This window comes from Polistes canadensis, unplaced genomic scaffold (assembly GCF_001313835.1).
Source record: "Polistes canadensis isolate GaletaPanama2010 unplaced genomic scaffold, ASM131383v1 scaffold_228, whole genome shotgun sequence".
In the NCBI taxonomy this organism is placed as follows: domain Eukaryota; kingdom Metazoa; phylum Arthropoda; class Insecta; order Hymenoptera; family Vespidae; genus Polistes; species Polistes canadensis.
In genome coordinates, this window is record NW_014569775.1 from 90,451 (window position 1) to 113,994 (window position 23,544).

The 23,544-nt window shown below is 29.9% G+C and overlaps 3 protein-coding genes across 3 annotated transcripts; 2 read left to right on the plus strand and 1 right to left on the minus strand.

The window, feature by feature from the left end:
• The first annotated feature begins 61 nt into the window (after positions 1–61).
• LOC106790284 (tubulin alpha-2/alpha-4 chain-like) lies at positions 62–18,314 on the plus strand. Its single transcript, XM_014755061.1, has 5 exons — positions 62–138; positions 7,221–7,330; positions 16,601–16,823; positions 16,908–17,737; positions 17,949–18,314. The coding sequence occupies exons 3-5, from the start codon at positions 16,703–16,705 to the stop codon at positions 18,243–18,245; spliced, it is 1,248 nt and encodes a 415-aa protein (XP_014610547.1). The 5' UTR covers positions 62–138; positions 7,221–7,330; positions 16,601–16,702; the 3' UTR covers positions 18,246–18,314.
• LOC106790285 (MORN repeat-containing protein 5-like) lies at positions 10,423–13,031 on the plus strand. Its single transcript, XM_014755062.1, has 3 exons — positions 10,423–10,630; positions 11,706–11,982; positions 12,512–13,031. The coding sequence occupies exons 2-3, from the start codon at positions 11,724–11,726 to the stop codon at positions 12,706–12,708; spliced, it is 456 nt and encodes a 151-aa protein (XP_014610548.1). The 5' UTR covers positions 10,423–10,630; positions 11,706–11,723; the 3' UTR covers positions 12,709–13,031.
• A 98-nt stretch (positions 18,315–18,412) lies between the features above and the next one.
• Positions 18,413–23,499, minus strand: LOC106790283 (NHL repeat-containing protein 2). The gene is made up of 9 exons (XM_014755060.1): positions 23,197–23,499; positions 21,822–21,988; positions 21,039–21,198; positions 20,540–20,955; positions 20,053–20,282; positions 19,733–19,958; positions 19,457–19,651; positions 19,266–19,379; positions 18,413–19,179 (listed from the first exon to the last, which is right to left on the minus strand). The coding sequence occupies exons 1-9, from the start codon at positions 23,378–23,380 to the stop codon at positions 18,775–18,777; spliced, it is 2,097 nt and encodes a 698-aa protein (XP_014610546.1). The 5' UTR covers positions 23,381–23,499; the 3' UTR covers positions 18,413–18,774.
• Between the last annotated feature and the right edge of the window lie 45 nt (positions 23,500–23,544).

Below are 23,544 nucleotides of genomic sequence, written 5' to 3' on the forward strand. Positions count from 1 at the left end.
CGATTCGTTTTATTCACTTTTAAGTATTAGACATAATTTATGCTAAGAACAGTTATTGTCATGTCGACATGGTAGGAAGACGATTTTGACGTTGTCCTGAGTCATAACAGCGAGTTTTAGAATATAAAAAGCGACTTTGTAAGTAATTAATTTTTCTCTAACTATCCACGATTATAAATTAAAAGATACAATTTTTTGTAATTAATTATAACAAAATTTACATTTTTATACCGATACTTAAATATTTTTGTTAGAAAGTTTGGTTATTCGAACATATACATATATATATATATATATATAATTAATTTTTATTTGCAGATATAAACTGCTTCTTTTCTAAAATTATTATTTAATTTAATGATGAGCATGAAAATGAAGTCGCAATCTATATTGCATTTGACTAACTTCTTTTTATAATACTTCATTTTTGACTATAATATACATCGAGTTGCTTTTAAGCATCGTCGCAATCTTAACGAATTAACAATATCAAATATTCGACGTGTCGATCGAAAACCAACATATACGATAAAGTTATTACATAACGATGGTGTTCGATCAAGTTAATGTCGTATTTTCATGAATGATATTATAAACAAGCTAAGGCAAAAGTCTTGGATTAAATCTTCCCATATGAAGTATCAAACCAGTTGGATTGTGACGTACGAAATATAAGAAAGGCCTGTCGAGTTTTAATCGCGGTCTTTCTGATCTCATTGTCACTTTCGCATTATCTGCATGCCGTTTTCTTCTTTTATCGATCTTACCGTTCATTGGTATCGTTTCTTCAAATGTCGAAGCATTTGCTTCTAAGAAATCTAAAAGATTAGGCTCACGACGCATATCCAAGGTCATTTTATCCGAATTAACAGAAATTTCTTCATCATGCTGGCGAGCTCTTTTTATTGGGGTTGCTGGATATGTTTCCATGTGATGTCTTCCATTTGTTGGATTCTCATCACCACACGTGCCGAACAAATTAATCTTCAAATAAATAAAATAAATACTTAAATCTGTGGAAATGAACATATAAGAAAGAAGTAGAGGTATTTATTGATAATTAAATCTAATAGAAAGATAAATTAAAACGGGTGATGTCGAGTTACAGGGATCCGAAAATAGAAAATATTTAACGCGTTCGCGGACAATCAAAGTTTCAGCGAGGAAGAAAAAGTCACAGTCATTTTATTTTTAAATGATATCCAAAATTTGATTAAACACATTTTATAAGGGCAGTCAGATTATCATATATTAAAGAATCAGTTAGTTATTACCCTTTACAGGTAGAATAATTACGAAAATTTAAAGTTATATAAAATAAAATTCAAAAAAATATTTTAAATTTGAATGCTATAACATTCACATCCGCGAACATGTTTACTTAAAACCTTATTTTCTAATGATTTTTAAAAATAATACAACAATTATTTATTAATATTCCTAAATCTTCTAAATTATATATATGTGGTGTTCTTTTTATATTAAAAAGAAATTAGATTATTAATTACATATAAAAATTAGTCTTCTACTTAAGAAAATATTTGAATTGTATTATATATTTGTCCCGTTTTATCCATTCGAAGAACTATGAATAATCGTTTTTTTGTTCCTTTTTGCATTTTTGCATAAAGAATGTAAAAAACTTTCGTATTAAAAACATTTAGAAAGAAAAATGATTTCTAACCTGTAAAATATCAGAAAGATGTAAATGATTCCCAATTCCATTGATACCCTTTAAATCGGCTTGTTCAGTGAATAGTCTATCAAATCCCATTCTTCTAAGAGCTGCTGTCGCATTGACGACCGATCTATGCGTAAATTTAGGTATCTGAAGTTCTAGACTATTTCTAGGAAGAAGTACCTTAAGAAGCCTGTTCCAATTATTGTCACGAGAAGTACTTGCTATGAGTCTTCGTTCAAGACGATCCAAAGTATCACCTGGCGCTATATGACCTTGTTGTCCTGGTAGTAAAAAGACCGTTGTAACAAGATTTTCGACTTTACCAAGAGCAACCGCAGTAGCGTCCAAACTAGGTTCATATCCTGCAAGAATATTTGATCGCCAGACTATAGCTGGTACAGGTATTAATTTTCTCTGTCTGATAGCCGGTGACACGGCAAAATATAATTCGCCATCTCTCCCGTCGGAACTGACGAAGCTAGAGTTGCAATTAGTTTGAAAAACATTAGCTGAAACAGCAGCCAAAGGAGATCGTAGAGGTACTGTGTTCACCTTTATGAAGTCTTTAATCCTACCACCTGTTTGTTTTCTAACCAATAGATTCGTTCGTCTGCGAACGATATCACCAATGGTGGCAAAGTTCACTTCGGCCACTAGACCTTCGTAAAACTGTTGGGCTTGTTCTTTGTAAAAAGCCAATGTTTTTCTGATCTTTGCTCTATCGACGAAAAGTTCACGAACAAAGGCAGTATTTGTGATCCCTTGACCTCTCGTCAGTCCCACCATATCGGTTACATTTTGAAATACCAAATGGGGGTTAAATGTTGCTACATCGTCTAACTTCAGTAATTCGTTCATCTGATCGGAGGTTGTTCCTCGTGCTCCTAAAAAGATCATCGCCAATAAACTGACCATACCGAAAGGCGATAGAACCAAGGATCTGTTTGTACTTAGACCCTTATTAGCAGCCATCCAAAAATCAAATGCTAAATTGTTACACATTTTGGAGAAATTAACGATATCGTTTTCGGTCTTGGTCACGGTTACATCCAATGCGTTCACGCTTGCCGGCGAATCTAACGGTATTCTTTCATTTGTCTTTATATCTGATGTTACAGTAGGTAAGCGACCATCTGACGTGATATCCTGCGGCACGATCTTTAAATTTGTTGGATAAATATTTGTTTTTTCAGTAGATGATGTGACTACTTTATGAGGTATCAACATCCATTTTTCAGTTGTTTGCTTATCCTCCGAATAACTTTCATTTATTTTCTCATTGTAATTGATTTTCGAAGTCAATTTCAATCCCAACGAGTTTTCCGTAACCGTCGATACAGACGGTGTCATTAATTTTGTCGATGACACTTCTTCGATAACACTTGGAGTTACAGAAATGGAATCATTACTTGCTACTTTTATTCTCGTTTTATCATCGATTAATTCTAAAGATGTTCCGTTTGTTTCATTACTTTTGATATTTGTACTATCATTAGTTGTCACTTGATCCATCATATTTGATTGACTTATTGTTGTATTGTTATCCATTGATTCTTCAATTGTTTTGTTTGCCTGGATAAGTAAATCCTTTAATGGTTCTTTTGTAATACTACTGGGCGTTGATTCGACAAATAATTCCGTAGTTTTTTCCGTAATCTTCGTAGTAACAATATTTTCTACAGATACGTTGGTAGCATCATTAGAAGATAAATTATCCGTAAAAGTAATGTTTAATTTAACATAAGAAGTGGAAGGCTTCAGTGTAGATATCTCTTCCTTTGAATCAGAGTAACGGGATTCGTTTGTTTTTAACGATGATTCCAACTCAATGTTTGTATGATTTATCATCGTATTACTTTGCATTTTCAAAATAGTTTCCGTGCTAGGTAATGCAATGGGAATCAAGGTGGGAACATATTCTTCAATTGTTATGCGTTCCGTGCTTGGAGATAACATGGTGGTACGCGTTTCTATAGTGACATTCGTGATCGTCTTCTCAGTTGCAGTTTCTTGCTCTAAGGGTTCCAAAGTTGTAATTGAATTGAACGATTCCATGACATCGTTCTGATGTCGTACGAACGAAGTTTCTTTATTTATTATATCGAGATTCGGATTTAAAGAAGTTTCACTGTTTGAATAGCTTTCGGTAGTTTGTACGTTATCCGTAATTATACCGTTAATTGCTGTTGTATACAATGTTTCTATCTGTGAACTCATAGTGGTATTCTTAATTTCTGCAACTGTTGTACTCATATCACTGGTTTTTATCGAATCAGTAACCGTAACGAATTCGTTAGATACAGTCGATGGTGTTGTTATCGTATATTGACTTGTAGAAGGTGAAGACAAATCTTTGATAAAGTCTTCAATGTGATTATTAATTAAGTTTGTTTCATTGGTAGATAGAACAGGTATCACAGTTGTATTTGTTATTAACGTTTCCTTAGTATCATTCATTATCTTTTCCAATAAAGATTCAATTGTTGTATTCGAAATATACGCATTAGATTCGGTAGAATTATTGCTTGTTAAATCATTAATAAAGGTAGTCTCGGCAACTGTAGAAAATTCAGAAATAATGCTGGATAGGATAGAAGGATCAATCGATGAATCATTCATTCGAACGAAATTAATCTCCGTTGTATAAATAGATGTTGATGTAGAATCTTCTGCATTGTTTGCTATTGTAGGTTGTACGGTAGACATATCATTTATTTTAGAAATTTCTGTTTCGATCAGAGTTGACTGTTCTTCTACAACGGGAGATTCTTCTTTTTTGTTGCTTTCGAGAGATTCTAAGTTATTAATTAAACTTTCAGCATGTTCATCGTGCTTATTTGTATTCAAAGTAGTATTCTCTGTAATTGTTGCAATAGTATGGTCTGACTCTTTTTTTGTAAAGTTTTCAGAATCTGTTGTAATTGTACTAATGGATGTTCCTTCTGATATATCATCAGATAAATTTACCGACAATGAAACTTTAAAGTAATCATCGGGTGGTGTTGATGTTGATGAATAACTGTTTGCTTGGGTCGCATTCGTCGTCAGGTTGAATGACTGTGAAGTCTTCAGCTGTTCGTCGTTTGCTACATTTGTTGGTAATAACCCTGACGTTGAAATTACTGAGAGAACTTGAGGAGTCGTTACTTTTGATATTTCAGGTATAGTCATGTTTATTTCATCGAATGACTCCGTGGTAATATTGGCATTAGACAAATGTCCACTCGATGATTCCATTTGTACATACGTTCTAATAGTCGGTGTGACCATTTCAGTGATCGCGTTTTCAGATAACTTTGTAATACTTTCAGCTTGATTAATTTTTGTACTAGTTTGTACTGTAGATGTTTCCACTGACATTATTTCCGTTACTTTTTTCGTTATATCTTTTTCAGTGGACGACACCAGTTCGTTGGTTGCTAGGGCAAGTGAGTCGTTCACCGTTGATCCCACCAACATAGTCAAAATCGGTAGATATTCCGTTACTCGGCTAGTACTCGACTCGTCAGAGGTCACGTTTTGTTCCAATTCGTTCCAAACTTTTACTGGAACTTTTTCGAATACCGTTGCATTATTCATCTCGTTCATCGCCGAGTGATCAATGTCAATAAACTCGACAGTGGATTTCGTAGTCGGCGTTTGGTACATCGAATCTTTGACTGTCTCTAATTGATCAGTGAACAATTGTCCTTCGGTAGTGATCACTGGCACAGGTATCATTGGTTTTTCGGTATATTTATCTGGAGATTTCGTTTCACCGTAATTAATAATCGTCGACAATTTGTTCTCGTCAATGACCGATGTTAATAAAAATTTGCTGGTCGTTGAAATGGCCTCGTTAATCGATTCTTCAGGTCTCTCGGTAGTTCCTATCATCGGTGATTTTAAAGTAGACGATTGAGATTCTTGATTAAACAAAACTGACGATATCTTCTGCGTGTTCATAAACGAATCGGGTTGAGTAACTTCCGCGTAATTAGGTTCTTCTGATGTAGGATCAGGCTCGACTTCACTGTTCGTTAAAATACCAGGTAAAATGCTACTCCATTCAGCGTTTGCGTATTCTGGGATAGATGATAACGAGCCGGCCATAGTCGAGGGTTTATCCAATGCACTTTTTAATACATTTTGTACTTTCTCGACTACGTCCATTACCTGCGAATCAAGAAAAATTAAGAAAAGTGTTCTATTCGATGTAACCGTTTCCTTCGAATTTCTTCAAATCTTTAACTTGATATTCAAATATTCATGCTTTATAATACGTAATTATGATATTAGATTGATGCAAAAATAATTACGATTTTTATTATTTTCAATTTGGTACCGATATTCCTTTTGTTATCTTTTATCATTTTATCTTATGTTCATCACATCCAGTGTACATCATCATTGTAAAGAGTGTAACATTGATTCTATTGATTTTTGCTTTATATTATTGTTTTCATTGTTTAAGGCATAGGGAAAATTCGTAAATTCGTGCGAAAGAAGCAGAAATTGTTCGAAATATAAACCGCGCTTTTGGCCAAGAGATAATTTAACGAACGCGAATTTATGGCTCGATATTGGTATCAAATATTAAGCAATGAAAATGAAAAGTTTGAAGATTAAATTGGTCGCAAACGTCTTTGATTAATTTACTTACCGATAATAATACTGCATTAACCGATTTATATCTGTTTATATGATAACCGATTGAATGACAGATCTTGAAAAAAAAGTTATATTTTTTTACAATTGAATGCAAAGGTCACGTTATTTTAATACTTACACTTTTTAGATAGTAATAAAAGAATATTTATAATTATAAATGTTATAAAATTAAATGGAAAAAAAAAAAAAGAAAAGCAATAACATTAAATAGAGTATTTTCATTCAAAATCTATTACAAATGAGACTATTTTGTATATGTGTATGTGTGTGTGTGTTTGACCGGTAATAATATTTAATTAATATTTATAATAATTAAACAGTTATTCGACATTTAATCGCATAACTTTTTAAATTCGATATTTCAAAACTACAATTATTTGTGCACCAAGTTAATGTTGAAAAGAAATGATAAAAAAAATGAAAAAAAAAATGAAATAATTTAAATTTGATTAGAAGGAATTTATTAACGAGACTTTTATTTCTTACGTTTTTTTCTCCATTCAACAGATCACCAGATTTCTGTGGCTCATACATTTCCATTGCTACATGCCCTCCGTTTCCACCAGCGATTAGTGCTTGTATCTCACGTAAACTCATTTGCTTCGTGATCATGTTCCCCTGATCATTATACGTGTAGAATAGAAATTTGTCGGGTTTAAGCAATTCTGCCGGTGATGCTGGCAAATCTTTTTTATGTTCAACGTTTTTCGAAGCGTTACTAAAAATACAACGAATATTCTAATCATTATAATCACTTTGTATTATTTCGTCTTATTATATATTTAATATATTATGATCGACAATGTATATATTTATAAATATAGTTGAATAAAATTCTTATATAATTGAATAAATCATTTTGCTGACCTAACGTCCCATAATTTTGCAGTGTCACCTAATGCATCAGCCGTGACTCTTGACAGGTGCGAAGCCTTGCTCGATGAAAATACGCTTGTCAAGAGGATGACAAGTGCCGTTAAAGTCTGCCACCCTTGACGAGTACGTAAGTTTCGAGTAACCTACAAAAAAAAAAAAAAGAAAAATAAAATAAAAAAAGAACTTCATTCTTGAGCCAGTAGACTTAGTTGAGTTTTCTTTATGCGATTATCGACGATCAATCGAATTTGCTGGGAAAGAATTGAAACAAAAAAAAAACAAAACAACCGCGCAGATTTGACATAAAACGTTTCGAGGTATTATTATCTAAACGTGAAAGTGGCTAAATAATTTGATTACCAATAAACATGCAACATATAATAGTTAATATATTTTAATGGAAGAACTTACAGTCTTATCGATCGTACATCGACCGGCATCTTTCCCGATGAAAAACATGATGTACTTTGTTAGTCCGATAATTCCTTAATATCCAAGAAGTATATACGAATGACTTTTTTGTATAATTATTTACCGAACAATATATACACAAATGTTATTCTAATATGAATAACGCAGAAATGATGATATTTAGCTTCATCGTTCTTAGGGATTCGAATTATTTGATTATTCTGACCCTTAATTGTCTTATAATTCTTTTTCACGGGTTTTATTGTCAAACAAACTTGCTCCCTTTTCCCCTCTCTCCCTCTCTCTCCTCTATCTCACTTGTATTACTCTTTTCCTCCCTTCCTATCTCCGTTAGGCTCGTTTTTACTGTCCTCCTGTCCTATCTTTCTTTTTCTATTCTTTATTTCCTTCTCTCCCACTATTATTTCTTTCCTCAAATTATCCTTTCCGGTTACGGTTATATATGTACGGGGTCCGCGTATCCTAATCCTTTGGAACGATTTTCCACGACGTCCGTGAGGAACTCCTAAGGAACTGCAACCGAGCCGAACGATCTTGCGGTTGACCTTGCCGCAACGACTAAGGATAGTGACCTTACCGAAGACGCTTATATTCCTGCTACTACTCGTCCTCTTCTCCTGTTTCTCTTCTCCTTCATACCCCTCCTTTTCCTACTACCTGACATGACTACTCTCCTCTTTCTCTCTTTCAGTTTTTCCCCTACCTACCTTCGCAAACTCATCCCGCTTCCTCTCCTCCTGTTCATTTCTTCGACTCCTTCCTTCCTTTTATCTTTTCTTTTCTTTTCTTTTCTTCTTATCTTCTTCTTCTTCTTCTTCTTCTTCTTCTTCTTTTGAACTTAACTTCAGAGAAGATCATTTGCGGCATGATTTCTATGCTTCTTTTCATTCCCTCTCTTTCTATCTTTCTCTCTCTTTTCTCTTTCACTTTTTTTCTTCTTTATCTTCTTTTTCTTATTATTATTATTATTATTATTATTATTATTATTATTATTATTATTATTATTATTCTTTTCTTACCTACCATTTTTATTTGTATTCCTTATTTTTGTTTACCCCATTCATTTATATTTTCTATGTCTCCTTTATGGTATTCTACAAAGTTTCTTTCACAGTTCATTTTTATTACACGTTATACGGGACACAAGTCGAGTGACAATTTTTCTTTTCATTCTTTCGAATAATCGACTTTAATGGGAGTCAAATAACTAAATCTCTATCCCTTTCTTTATTTATTTTATTCTAATATTATATTTAAACATATATTATAGTTACAATACTTAATGGGAATTTTGTAGATCGTTGCGTTAGATTAGAATTAAAATATTAGGAGAATTATGATAATTCGTGCAATTTCTTTTTAAGATTATTTATTATTTGTTTCTATTTTTATTAAAACTTAACATACTTTTTTTGGTTTAACTAAAATTATAATATATAATATAACATATTCATTAATAATATCAAAGTAACATTATTTGGATGAATAGAGATAAATTTGATGGGTAAATATTGAAACGGTACTTGAAAAAACTTTCTTGATCGTTTCGTATATTCATGCACTATTAATACAAAATTTATTATATTTTAAATATGAAATATTCAAGAAAATAAATGGCTCTCTTTAATCAATAGGAATAAATCACAGACAAATCTTGAAACGGTACAAACTTTCTGAACCATTTCATATACTACTATTAATAGGAAAATTTATTATATTTTACATATCAAACAATCAAGAAAGTATATACTGTTTTAATTAATAGAGATGAATGATAGACAAATTTATGAGTGGTACGAACTTTCTTACCACTTCATATACCAATGTACTATTAATAGAAAATTTATTATCATTTATATATCGAATAGCCAATAGAATACATGCCGTTGTAACTAGTTGAGATAAATAATCCTTAAACTTAAAAATAAGTATGAACCTTTTTCGTTTACTCGATATATTCTAATACATTGTTTATAAATAATATATTATTTATTATAATATCAGATAACCAAAAAAAAGTACATGTCATTTTAATGAATAAAGATTAAACAACGCATAAACCTAGTATAAACTTTCTTGATCACATCTAATATACAATATTATTATTAAATATATATTATTTATTGGAATATGAAGTAACCAAAATAGTACATGTTATTTTAATTAATGGTAATAAATAACCCATAAACTTAAAAAAAAAAAGTTATAAACTTTATCGTTTATTTAATACACTAATACACTATTATAAAAAAATATTTTACGTATTACAGTATCGAGTAACTAAGAAAGTACGTGTAATTTTAATTAATAAAGATAAATAAAACGTAAACTTTCTTGATCAGTCAATAACAAAAATTCCTATATCTCGCCTCGTGATATTTATGCGATATTCACTACATTTACAAAATTTTTAATTGTCATCGAGAAATTAAAGATAAGAAATGAAATATACAAGGTGTCATATCATTTTATCCTCAGGCATATACCAATATACTATTATTAAAAAACTAGATATTAATTATATCATATAATAAATGAAGTATAATTTTAATTAAATGAAAATATATAAATGTGATGTATTATAAATATAAATAAAAAAAAAACAACGAAGTTAGGGTAACTTTCTTGGCTAGTTAGTTTTAATATACTATTAGTTACTAGTTAATATACTACTAGTTACTAATTAATATACTACTTGTATTAGAAATAAGTATTTAAACTTGATTGCATTATCTATGATCTCAAGAGGAATTGAAAATGCATTAATGTAAGATATATATTTTTGGAATGTGTGTCCGTGCTATATTCCCTTCATATATTGAGAGCGCGTATTCTATCGGTGCACGGGTTTTAAGCATGGCGTGCGTCGTAATCCAGGCCGATGATTATACCAACGATTAACGGTACACTTTGGCTGACCGGTTGCGAGTCACTTGACTTCGAGACTACGATCGTAGCTCTAACATTCCAAATTCGTGACCACTACCACTGGTACGTACTTAGTCGAGACGCTTGGTATTGCACATAGTCCGAATGTTGTTCAACCGTTCGAAGATTTTATAATTTATGTTAGCCTCTGTAGTCTCGACACACTATATACAAGTTTGTCCTCCTATTACCATTCTACCGATGTAAAAAGAAAGAAAGAAAAACAAAATATGATGTTTTTTTTAACGTTAGAAATTCAGAAAGCTTTTATTATTTTTAAAGCTTAACCCTTCTTTGCATGATTTTTTTTTTTTTTTGAAGTTGCCAGCAACAACAAATAAACAGTACAAGGGTTTTGAGTATCTTTTTTTGTTGACTAAATATTATGATTGAAATTTCCATCATCATGCAAAGAAGGGTTAAATGTGTGGGGTTCATTTAAACGACAAAGAAAATTCGTTTATTTTTATTGCATGCAATTTTTTTTCTTTCTTTTTTTTTTTTCTCTCAATGCCGAGTCAACCACGATACGTGGTCAGTTTAAATGATTCTCTTTTATAATATTACGTCGGTCAGACATTTTTTTTCTTTTTGTTTTATCTTCTAATATAACATATTTAGGTGATTTGTAATATATTTTGTTGACAACTTTCCTTTTTTCTTTTTATTTTCTTTTTTTTTTTTTCAAAGTTTCCAATCTACAATTTCTTTGGTTTTTTTTTTTTTTTTTTTAATGTATAATAAACGAATCTATAATTTTTCTCGTAGATTTATTTTTGTACGTATATTGAAACGAATTCGATTAGAAGAAGATTAAGAAAGATTATTAATCATTAAAAGTCTAATCTTATCGAATAAATCATCACAATTATAATACTTACTCTTTTTTTTTAGGTAAATCTTAATTAGAACAAAATATTTCGTTTATAATGAGTATCTGATTGAATCATATTGATCAACGATTAAAAATATCAACAACAATTAATATGAATGATCATAATCAACAATTGATTTTAAAAACTATTAATCAGGATTTGCATGTGGTTAGGAAAAGAAAGATTTGATTTGTTTTTTTGAGATAAGAATTATATGAATACATTATAATATAATAAAATATATGTGCTTTTTTCTTATACAGTCTGCTTCGAGAATAAAAATGAATGAAACTATATCGTCAATTATTCCAATATCAATAAAAAATGTAAAAGAAGTTCGGAATAATAACCATAATCGGGAAGAAACAGTTTACAGCATCCTTAAAGAGCAAAACGAGAAGAATGAATTAGATTCCAATGTAACAAAAGATGTCACTGACCCATTTTGGAGTGAAAGTTTTTTTGTCAATGGAAGTCATTACAACGGTACTTGGGACGCAGTCGGCATGGCAGGAATTGGCAGATATACTTTACTTAATGGTTAATAAATACATATACATATATATGTTATATAGCAAATAAATAATCGGATATCTATTAAACCAGGGCTTCTTAAACTTTTGTCATTCACGACCCCATTTATGATTGCGAGTTTCTTGACGACCCCATACAAATATTACTGCTGTCGGTGGAGATAGCTCAAAACCTTCAACAAATGCACGTGTCTAGACGCTGCAAGTCCACTGTATTCCGCCAACTCTAGTGATGTTATAAAATGGTATATATAAATATTTGACATTAAAATCTCTCGCGACCGCAGAATTTTGCTACGCGACCCCATTTGGGGTCGCGACCCATAGTTTAAGAAGCCCTGTATTAAACAAATATATTTATATTTATACCAAAATGTATACTACGTTTTAAATTAGTGAAAATGTGGCGGGGAAGGGGGGTAGGGGGGGGATATATATCGCAATTTGAAAATCATATTTTCAAAAATTTCACGAATAATTTTTCATTATATCGTTCAAAATAAAAAAAAAAAAATAATAATAATAATAATATGCAGGAACTATTTTCGAGGGTGAATTTCGCGATGGTAAATTTCACGGACACGGAACCATGTCCTTCCCTTGCGGACAAAGCATAGACGGGGTTTGGATAAATGGTAAACTGAAAATGAAGCGGTACAAGTTCAAGGACGGTTTAGTGTTCGCTGAAGATGATTGGAAGTATTGCCAATTTCCTGACAGACGGTTAGCGTAACATTTGACTATAGTTTACAGTAACTTTGATATTTTATTCCTCGAAGAGTTTCCAATTTCTTCGTGTAGATTCTATCCGTGCATCACGAATTACTTGAGACCTGCACGGAAAACGTTAGAAACCAATTTTCATCCGCCAAAAATAATTCCTATTCATTGCTACGATACGGGTAACGGTGTTTACTATCCGGATACTCATTGTATCATGTCCTATGATTCAAAAAAGGTTAATATAACAAGATCATTTTCTCATTTTTTTTACTGATTCTATATAAATAATTTTTCTCAGCTATTATTTGATTGGCAAGTATGAAATTTGTAGTAATTTATATTGTCAACTGTGTTTTTCTATTATACAAATTTCATACTTGACGATCTAATATTTATTAGATCAGTATTATTTAATATTTATAATGAATATTTTTGTAATGAAATATCAATACATAATTTAAGTAATCAATATTACATCGATTAATACAAAAGGTATCAGTATTTTAATTAGTTAGCTGTAATTGACGAGTATATTCGTTATGGAGAAATTGCAATAGTTTGTGTTATGATGAGTATACTTCTTATGCGAAAAAAATCATTACCATTCATTATTTATATATATATATATATATATAAATTGCAATTTTAATTGAAACTAAAATATATTCGTAAGATTCAAGATTTAAAAAATATTTCAAGATCAGGATGAAATAAAACGAAAAAATATATAAATAATTATTATGAAAATATTGTTAATAGAGTTTAAATAATGTAGAACAAACTCGATAAACTTAAAACGCTACACATTTTTCAGATAATATAATAAATATATCTTGAAAAAAATAATCATACGAAAATAATATTCGGAAGCAATGAAGATATTGGTATTTGACTTGTGAAGTGTATTTTGTAAAGTATAATTGTACTTTATTTTATTCACAATTTGATTCAACAACAGCAGATTCAATTTTTAACTAATCATTTTTCTAAGTAATTGATTTTCTTTTATTTTCTTCTTTCGTGTATCAACTACATGTTTAAATTAAGTAAATAAATAAATATTAGTAATAAAATTATTAATTTTATGAAAAAAATAAAATAGTCATTCGATTACAACTTAATTAAATGTTATTACAGCTGCACATATTATATGTTTGACGAGTATACTCATTATCGTTTCATTTTTGCTAGACAGCTTGAATACACATTTCACAAACAAGTCGTCACAGCTAACTGACGATCATATTAAATAGATGACCAATATATAAATAATTACAATATATAAATTTTATCATGAGATAAAATATCAGTATGTACTCTGTATAAATACGCAAGTTTGATGCAATCTTGACGCAATTTTTTGCTTCTTTTATAAATACTAATCATTCATTTGAAATTATGACAAATTATTATTTATACTAAACAAGACATTTGTATACAGGGTGTTTCCAAAATTGATTTATCGAGAAAAGAAAAACGAAACAAAAAATTATAATAAAGATTTATTAATAGAGAATTACAATATGTTTCTCATTTCAAGATATGAATCTCGGTGTTTTTTAAAAAAAAGTATAAGCCCACAAAGCCACTCCAAATACTTGCAAACAAAATGTATAATTTTTTACATTCGTTAAAGCAATTTTTGAAACATTCTGTATAATAATCATTTACTGTTTTATCGTTAAAGTGTATAAATTAGTTAATTCGTGAGATAATAAGGAATATTAGGAAAAACATATAAAAAGAATTTTATTATACACTTAAACTAGTTATTGTATGAAATAATTAAGTAAAATGTTACTTCAAAAAAGTCGAGTAATTAAAGTATGAGATTAAAGATGGTTCCGTTTTTAACTTCTTCTTTTTCTACGACAATGTTTATAGTTATCCGTTCTTATCTTTTTCTATACTTTGAAAAAACAATGTTTTATTAATCGTGCTGTTCTATCGACTTTGAACGCACCAAGTTGAACCTTATTAGGTTCCTTAAATTCATAATTCATCAGGAACCTTATAGTTCATAATTTTAAAGACGAATCCAATTTCATTTTCGTAGTTTAACTACTCACCTTTAGTGAATTCTTATATTACTTTGTTAAAAATTATGCAATTCTGCCTTATTTCATACTTTAACAGATGAGTATAGTTATTTCATAGTTTAACTGGTTATTTCACGAATTCATGTAATTTCACGTATTAACCGTAAAGATTGTACAAAATATTGATGGTAAAGTATTGAAAATACTGATCAAATAAATAGAAGTAACTTATCGGTTTGATAATATATTGTTTCTATTTATTGAAATCTTTTTAATATTTGAAACATTTCTAAGATAATTGAAATACCAACTAAAACGAGAGCTCAGTGGATTATAAATAATTGTCGGAAGGGATTTGACGAACCTACAGGCTATCAACCATGGTTACACGAAAATTGGTCGACAAAAATTAAGGAGGATTTAAATATATCATATTGTTTACCCTTATCAAAAGATTCACCGCAACAATGGTGGAAAAGGTATATTCATAATGATTTCTTTACAATCAATTTAAATCTCATAATTAATATTATTGATTTTATAATTGATTAATATTATTTCATGTTTTAATATAATTGATATTTTAAAGTTCATATCACGTATAGAAACAAGAAAAAAAATATATATCCGGAATAATATTCTTCTAAAAATCTCATGACTAGTGAGTTTTTTGTTTGTTTGTTTATATACTAGGTTTGACATAAATTCATTAGATCTTTATCTGTAAGAATATTTAAAGACCTTAGTTTATATAATTGAAAATGCAAATAAAAAGATACTTCATCAAAACGTATTGCAAATTCTTGCGAAATCATATACAACAGTCATAGGATCTTTCAGTGTCATACGTACATCGAATTAGCTGGAAAATATTAAAAAAATATTTTAAAACATTTGTTGTTAATTTATCAGTTTCTTATTGAATGCAATATTTCGAATATGAAACATAAACTTTAAATATTCGTTTCTTTACATATATTTACTTTAATGATATATTTTTCTTGTTTTATACTCATCTTCTAAGTTTATTAAAGTATTTATGAAATAGCTTGTATATTAACACTTTTGCGATTGGCGATAGCCAGACAAAACATTTAACTGAATAAAGCATATAATTTTCCAAATTTTTATTATTTCTATATTAAGATTTTGATACATAATGAATAAATTAAAAAGCATCAATTATAAAATGACATTTCCTATCGTAAAAGTGTTAAGTGTAAATTAAAAGACATTATATTGTTTATTATAATATATCGTATATATTAAATCTTAATTTATAATTATTTTTGAACAAAAAAAAAACAAGATTGTCGACCTTCAAGAAAGATACCAGCATATATCGGAAAGATAACGACTTCGTTTGCAAAAATTGTTATCGAAATCAAAGAGAAAAATAAGCAAATGGAAATACCGAAGAAAAGGATTACTACTATTAAAATATTTCGTTATATTTTGTTTTTACAATATATTTACATGCAGATGTATTATATTTATAAAATTAATACGAGTGGAATTGAAAAAAAAAAAAAAAACAAAAAACAATAAATATTCGCCTATGCGATCAGATTGCGTTTTCTATTGTTTCGTAAACAATCTTTGCGACATATTACAAAAAATATTGACGAAGAAGAAACATAACGGTAACTGCAAAAGAAAGTGCGATACAATCATTTTTATTTCATCACAATTGAATAATATTATTACAATCTCTAACTACAGACGTATATATAATAATGGTAAGTTGATCGTAAAAAGATTGATCAAAAATGATTGACAATTTAATAATTAATGATTTGTTAATTTCTTAATTCCTAATTATAACTGATTACTTATTAAAATGTATTTAAAATTAATCGCTAGCGCGAGTGTTTATCAGTGCACGTTGGACAAGGTGGAGTTCAGATCGGTAATGCCTGTTGGGAATTATACTGTTTGGAACATGGAATTCAACCAGACGGGCAAATGCCCTCAGATAAAACAGTTGGAGGAGGGGACGATAGTTTCAACACATTTTTTAGCGAGACAGGTGCAGGAAAACACGTTCCAAGAGCTGTTTTTATGGATCTAGAACCTACTGTAGTAGGTATGATCATTATAATCTCGCATTGATATCCATGATTACTTTTAAGATTACTTTTAAACGAGTTATTTTTATCTCTTACATTAGACGAGGTACGTACCGGAACTTACAGGCAACTCTTTCATCCGGAACAACTGATAACAGGCAAAGAGGATGCTGCGAATAATTATGCGAGGGGCCATTATACCGTTGGCAAAGAAATCGTGGATTTAGTATTAGATCGGTTACGCAAATTAGCCGATCAATGTACGGGACTCCAAGGATTTCTTATTTTCCATGCTTTTGGTGGTGGCACCGGATCTGGATTTACTAGCCTTTTGATGGAACGATTATCCGTTGATTACGGGAAAAAATCAAAACTTGAATTTGCTATCTATCCGTCGCCCCAGATATGTACGGCAATAGTCGAGCCATATAATTCTTTACTTACTACTCATACGACTCTCGAACATTCGGATGCCGCTTTTATGGTAGACAACGAAGCAATTTATGATATCTGCCGTCGTAATCTTGACATAGAAAGACCAACTTACACAAATCTAAATCGTTTGATCGGTCAAATTGTTTCTTCGATCACTGCATCCTTGCGTTTCGATGGTGCTCTTAATGTTGATCTTACTGAATTTCAAACAAACTTGGTACCTTATCCCCGAATTCATTTTCCACTTGCAACCTATGCACCTGTCATTTCCGCCGAAAAAGCTTATCATGAACAATTAACGGTAGCAGAGTTGACAAATGCTTGCTTTGAACCGGCCAATCAAATGGTTAAATGCGATCCACGTCATGGTAAATACATGGCTTGTTGTATGTTATACAGAGGAGATGTTGTACCAAAAGATGTCAATGCCTCTATTGCAACTATTAAAACCAAACGTACTATACAATTCGTTGACTGGTGTCCAACTGGATTTAAGGTACACATATACATAGTGTCAAACAAACTATCATCAACTCAAGCTACTGTGAAAATTCAAATTTTTGGATATGACTTAAATTTAACTATCTTGTTGTGCTCTGTGAAAAACAATTCCGTCATTTTTTTCGAATTTTTGTCTTTAAATACTCTACAAAAAATTGTTTTTTAATTTAAGTGTTTATATAATAGTAGTGTTTGATCATCTTTAGGTTGGTATTAATTATCAGCCACCTACGGTTGTACCAGGTGGTGATCTCGCCAAAGTACAACGTGCTATTTGTATGTTGGCTAATACAACTGCAATAGCTGAGGCATGGAGCAGGCTCAATCACAAATTTGACGTTATGTACTCAAAACGTGCATTTGTACATTGGTACGTAGGAGAGGGTATGGAAGAAGGAGAATTTTCAGAAGCACGTGAAGATCTAGCGGCATTAGAGAAAGATTACGAAGAAGTTGGCTTGGATTCAGTTGAGGGTGAAGGCGAAGGAGGAGAGGAATATTAATTTGTCATTAGTTTACAAATGAATTAAAACTTAATGTATTTAAGAATTTCTGTATTAAATTAAATAACGTTTCTCTTTGATTAATATTATTTTGGTCGTATTAAAAGCACTGCAAAATTAGTTCAATTAAAAGATTTGGCATGCGTATTTATGCGATTTTTTTTTTTTTTAGTAATAACAATATTATACAGAGTATCTGAGGTTTTTTCATATTCTACATTCAAAAATAAGGCCAAAATATCTATAAACGTAAGTCATTCGAAACTCCTCATGTCAGAAACAGTATACTGCAGCAGTGTTAAACTTGTATTCGCGTAGATGGGCAATATTTTGGACAGTACATTTAAATATTTGTACAATTTTTTATAACTTTTTAATAAAGTTTCAAATGATTTATGTTTATAAAACATTTTGGTTTTATTTTTTAGCGTAAAATACGCTGACAACGTGTGTACAAAAAACCTCAGACACCCTGCCCTATTACAAATAGTAAAATTTTCTTCAAATTTCAACTAATTGATCTTTTCTGTTATTTTTTTATTACAATCTTTTTATGTTCTGCGACAGTCCGAGGTCCGTCAATTTTTTGCTCCACTTTAAATACTACCAATATTTTTTTTGGTATACATTCATTAACATTACAAGTTATTATATCTAAGAATAAGCGTATATCATTACTTTCAGAACCCTTAGGAATTTGAATTGACGTTGGTATTGCAAGCGAGCCACGTAAAGATTTGGCTAACCAAGTATCTTTTGGTAACGACAACGACCATTTCTGAGGAGCTTCAGAATTCAATTTCAAATCATCTTCAAATATGAAATCAAATGTGATTGTAAGTTCACCTCCATTTGTATCAATGATCGTATTAAAAGAATACACTTCATCAAAGTTATCCTTATCATTATCTTTGGTTGGAAGAACAAAGGAAATCTAAAAATATAAATAAACATTAAATTATGAATAAAAGATCATAAATAATGTTGATTAATCCATTAACAAATATATTTTATACTCACGGACGAAATAGTATTATTTTTTAAATTGATTTCTTTAATAGAATGATTATTTGTATCCGCTACGTATAAAGTATCAGCGCTATTATTTATCGCAAGTCCACTTGGTTCGTTGAACTAAAAGATTATATTTCCAGTTAAATATGTTTCTGTAGAAACAAATTATTAATGCTTTAATTAAAATTATCTCTTACAATGAATGATTTATTTGGCTTCCCAGCACCATATAGTGTTTTACAATTTCCTGTGGGATCTACTTTTTTAATTTTGTGATTGTAAGTATCTGCTATATAAGTTTCTTGTTGAATAGAATTCCATATTATTCCTAAAGGATGTTGAAGTTTTGCAGTATGACGAGTGCCATCCATATCTCCAAAGTCATGTAAATTCTAAAGGAATTCATACGATTGTTATTAAGAATTATATGTTAAAAACTTAACATTCTCACTGCTTCATGTTATATATTTAACCTGTGGATTTTTATCAGCACCACACAATGTAGAAACTTTTCCATCTTTTAAATGAACCTCTCTGATACTGCTACTTTCACTATCAGCAAAATATACAGCATTATATTCTTGAGCAATTGTGATTCCAGAAGGTTGAGCCAATGTTGCTGCATGTGGATACGAATTATTACGATTCCCTTCTCGACCATTTCCAACAATAGCTGCACACATACCAGCTTGATATGATCTGTTAAATAATAAAATATCTAATATAAAAAGTAAGATAATTGTATAAAATCAATATTTTATTCTTAAAGTGTAAAATGTTAAACTTATTTTACTTATTTTTCCACCAAATAGTATCTTCTAAAAAGAGTGCCCAAATTTGATGTGTGCCTGCGATTGCGATCAATAAAATCGGTACAGTAACTTTGTCACTATTATGATAGTATATTGCCACGTCCCAAGGAGAAGAAAGTTCTTGATCTGTTCCAAATTTACCTCCTATATAATCATGACCTTGTTTTCCTGTACCTGCCACAGTAGTCACAGTTTGCTTTTTCAGATCAATCTAAAATAAATATGTAACATTCATTGTAAAAAGTATCATAACAAATTTATAAAATTGCACAAATTTAACGTGTTAAATGCCAAGTATCTTTTGTTTATCTTTCCATTTATGACACGCTAATCTATCATTCGAAGAAATATGAAAGAATATCAATCATTGGTAACCGTTCAGTCCAAATGGAAAGTCTAAAACCTGTCTATAGATAACGGATATTAACATGTTAATAGAAATTGTTGAAAAATTTGTATTAAAATTACCCTTCGAATAGCATGATTTTCATTGTCAGCAACATATATCATTTCTTTCAGTACACAAGTACCTTGGGGTGCATTAAACTTGGCTTTGTTAAAACTACCATCTTTATAGCCCGCATCGTATCCACCTATAACGTGCTCTATATTTCCATTAATATCTGCAATTAAAATTCTATTGTTGCCAGTATCCGATACAATTAATTTTTCTCCTGTTTCAGAAGAATACATTTCTACTTTGCCAGGAAATCGTAAAAGATCAGTTGAAGCTGGTAACAAATGTATAGCCGGTGCTATAGGAAGAGCATGATTAGATATTTCATTTATTGATGTAAAATAATCAAGTGCAACTTTTGTATATAAAAATAATTCTTCTCTATGACCTTCGCCTAATGTAACCATTAATGGTTGTCCTCTTGGACCTGAAATTCCCATTAATTCAAATATATTGTACATATAACAAATTTTCACATATTTCAAATTTTGATCAAGTATTTATGCATACCTAACATTATCATTGTTGGCCAGCACATCACTCCAATAGCTTCCCACATCGAAAGTGTTGAATCATTAACAACAGGATGCATTATGTTATACCTTTGCACAGCTGACCTTATTTTTGCTGAATCACGCTCATTAGAAAATTTTGCACTATGAACACCAATCTAAAGGAACAATACTAAACATATGTTCATGTTCTTATAAACTGTACAATTTGTGATTTATATTATTAAAACTATGTTATTAACACTAAATGTACCATACTAGTCAAATGTTCAATTCTAAATTTTGAATTAAAATTCTGCTCTCAATGTTATTGCCTTTCCCCATTTGACTTTATAACAATTATAAATAATAATGTTTTATTATTATATACAAAAACATTGTTTTATTGATTATTTAAACCAGTCTTAAATTTTCTATTATCTGTATTTAATTTGATTTATCATTTGAATCATTGTAATATAAAAGATATAGAAAAATTGTTGGTATGTTTAGTGTTATTATTTTCTATTGTAAAAAATAACATGTAAAAAAGTAACTTTTAAACTTTAATATTTAAGCTACTCATACTCCAAATCGATTAACTCTATGAAGCAAAAAGTAAAGAAAATTGATAAGTAATAAACATTGTCATATCATTTATTATTAAGGAAATTTGTTTTAAAAATAAAAAATTCAGCATCACTCAAATGGTTTAATAATAAAATTTAAATAAATTCTAAAAGCAGAATTAATCGCTTTGGCCCATGAGCGGTTCATTTAATATTAGTAAATATTTACTAACCACAACTAAACCACGCTCTATAGAGAACTTTTTTTCTAACGCTTCCAAATCAGGTAGAATATGCATACAGTTGATACAGCAATAAGTAAAAAAGTCTAATATAACTATTTTGCCATGGAGGTGTTGCTTCATAGAGAGATTCTCGGAGACATTGAACCATTCCAAGCCTAACATTTAAAGAAATTACTTCACTGTGTGTACACATATCATATGTGACCACATTTAAAAGTAATAGACAGATTTTTTAAATAGTATCCATGATTAAATAAGATTTTTATTATACAAAATATATATATCACAGTAGTGCATCTTAACAACGAACATAGTTATTAACATTATTTTAAGATAAAGTTAATCGTTGGATCAATAAGACTTTCAGCTATCGTTAGTAGGTAAACCGTAATCTTTATGTAAACTTGTAACTGTGATATTATTAATTTCAGCAACGGCACCAAATACAACTTGAGTCGCATCCTTCATATCATTGTATTCGTGCAAAAGGTTCGTAGTTTGCTTCATAGAAGGATATTTATCTCTCGAAGTTTTCAAGTTGTTATATTCTGTGTCCAATTTCTTCTCGAGTTGAAGAAGTTTGAAGAACTGTTGTTTCTTTTCATCTTCTAAAGGAATTTTCTTTAAATCCAGCTGCTTTTTCTTTGTCACTATCACCGATTCGTCCCTCTCATCATTTTTCTTATATCCATCCAAAGTATCATCGATGAATGATGAAGACATTGTAAGAGAAGAATCAATGTGTTCAGACCTATGATTCAATCGATAAAAGGCCATGCGTGTTTATGACATATACTGAATCTCAATTTCTACATAATATTGAATAAAAGGAAAATAATTATGAGGGTATTGGTACAGTTTAAATAGTTTTTTAGACATAAATAAAATTAGCATATTAATGTCTATAATACATATATTCTACTCTAGAATTATTTACAAATAATTTTTATAACGTTTATTTTGTTTTTCATATTTAATTATAAAAAGTGTAAACAATGAAAACACATAATTGAAATATGTTAATCGTTTAAGATATATCTGCAATATACATATATTTTACTTTAAAGTTATTTACGAATTATTATTTTGCAATTCGATTATAAAAATTTTAAACAATAAAAAATATAATTTGAATAATATTGAGATCATTAAGAACATTTATCTTCTAGGTGTTACAGCGCCAAAGGTTTACGTTATTATAACGTTAGTATGTAAGTACGTTAGTAAAAATATTAATAGAAGAATGTATAATAACAAAAACCTTTTATTTTAATGTCACACCTTGATATATTATAATATACCAATATCAAATAACTATTTCAAATATAACAATACAAAAAATTTGTATAAAAAATAAGATAACCTTTTTGGAAGTCCTTTATACAAGCTTCAGCATTAGCAAATGTTTTTATATGGCGTAGAACTAGTTTTTGTTTTTCCGTTTGATCGGTAATTATTTGAAGATCGTGTCGAAATTGTTCGCAAGCATCTGTTAATACTCTCACTGTATCCGAAATACTCATTTTTTTATTCACTTGTCCGCACATGAACGATGATGACTACGAATTAAAAAAAAAATGAAACAAAAGAACTTCCAACATCGAATTAGTTTCACAAAAAAAAAATATGCTCCAATCCACATATATACGTTGACGTTACTTGTAAAAGCAATGAAGGCGTAGGAATACCGTCGCAAAATAGTCCCACTATT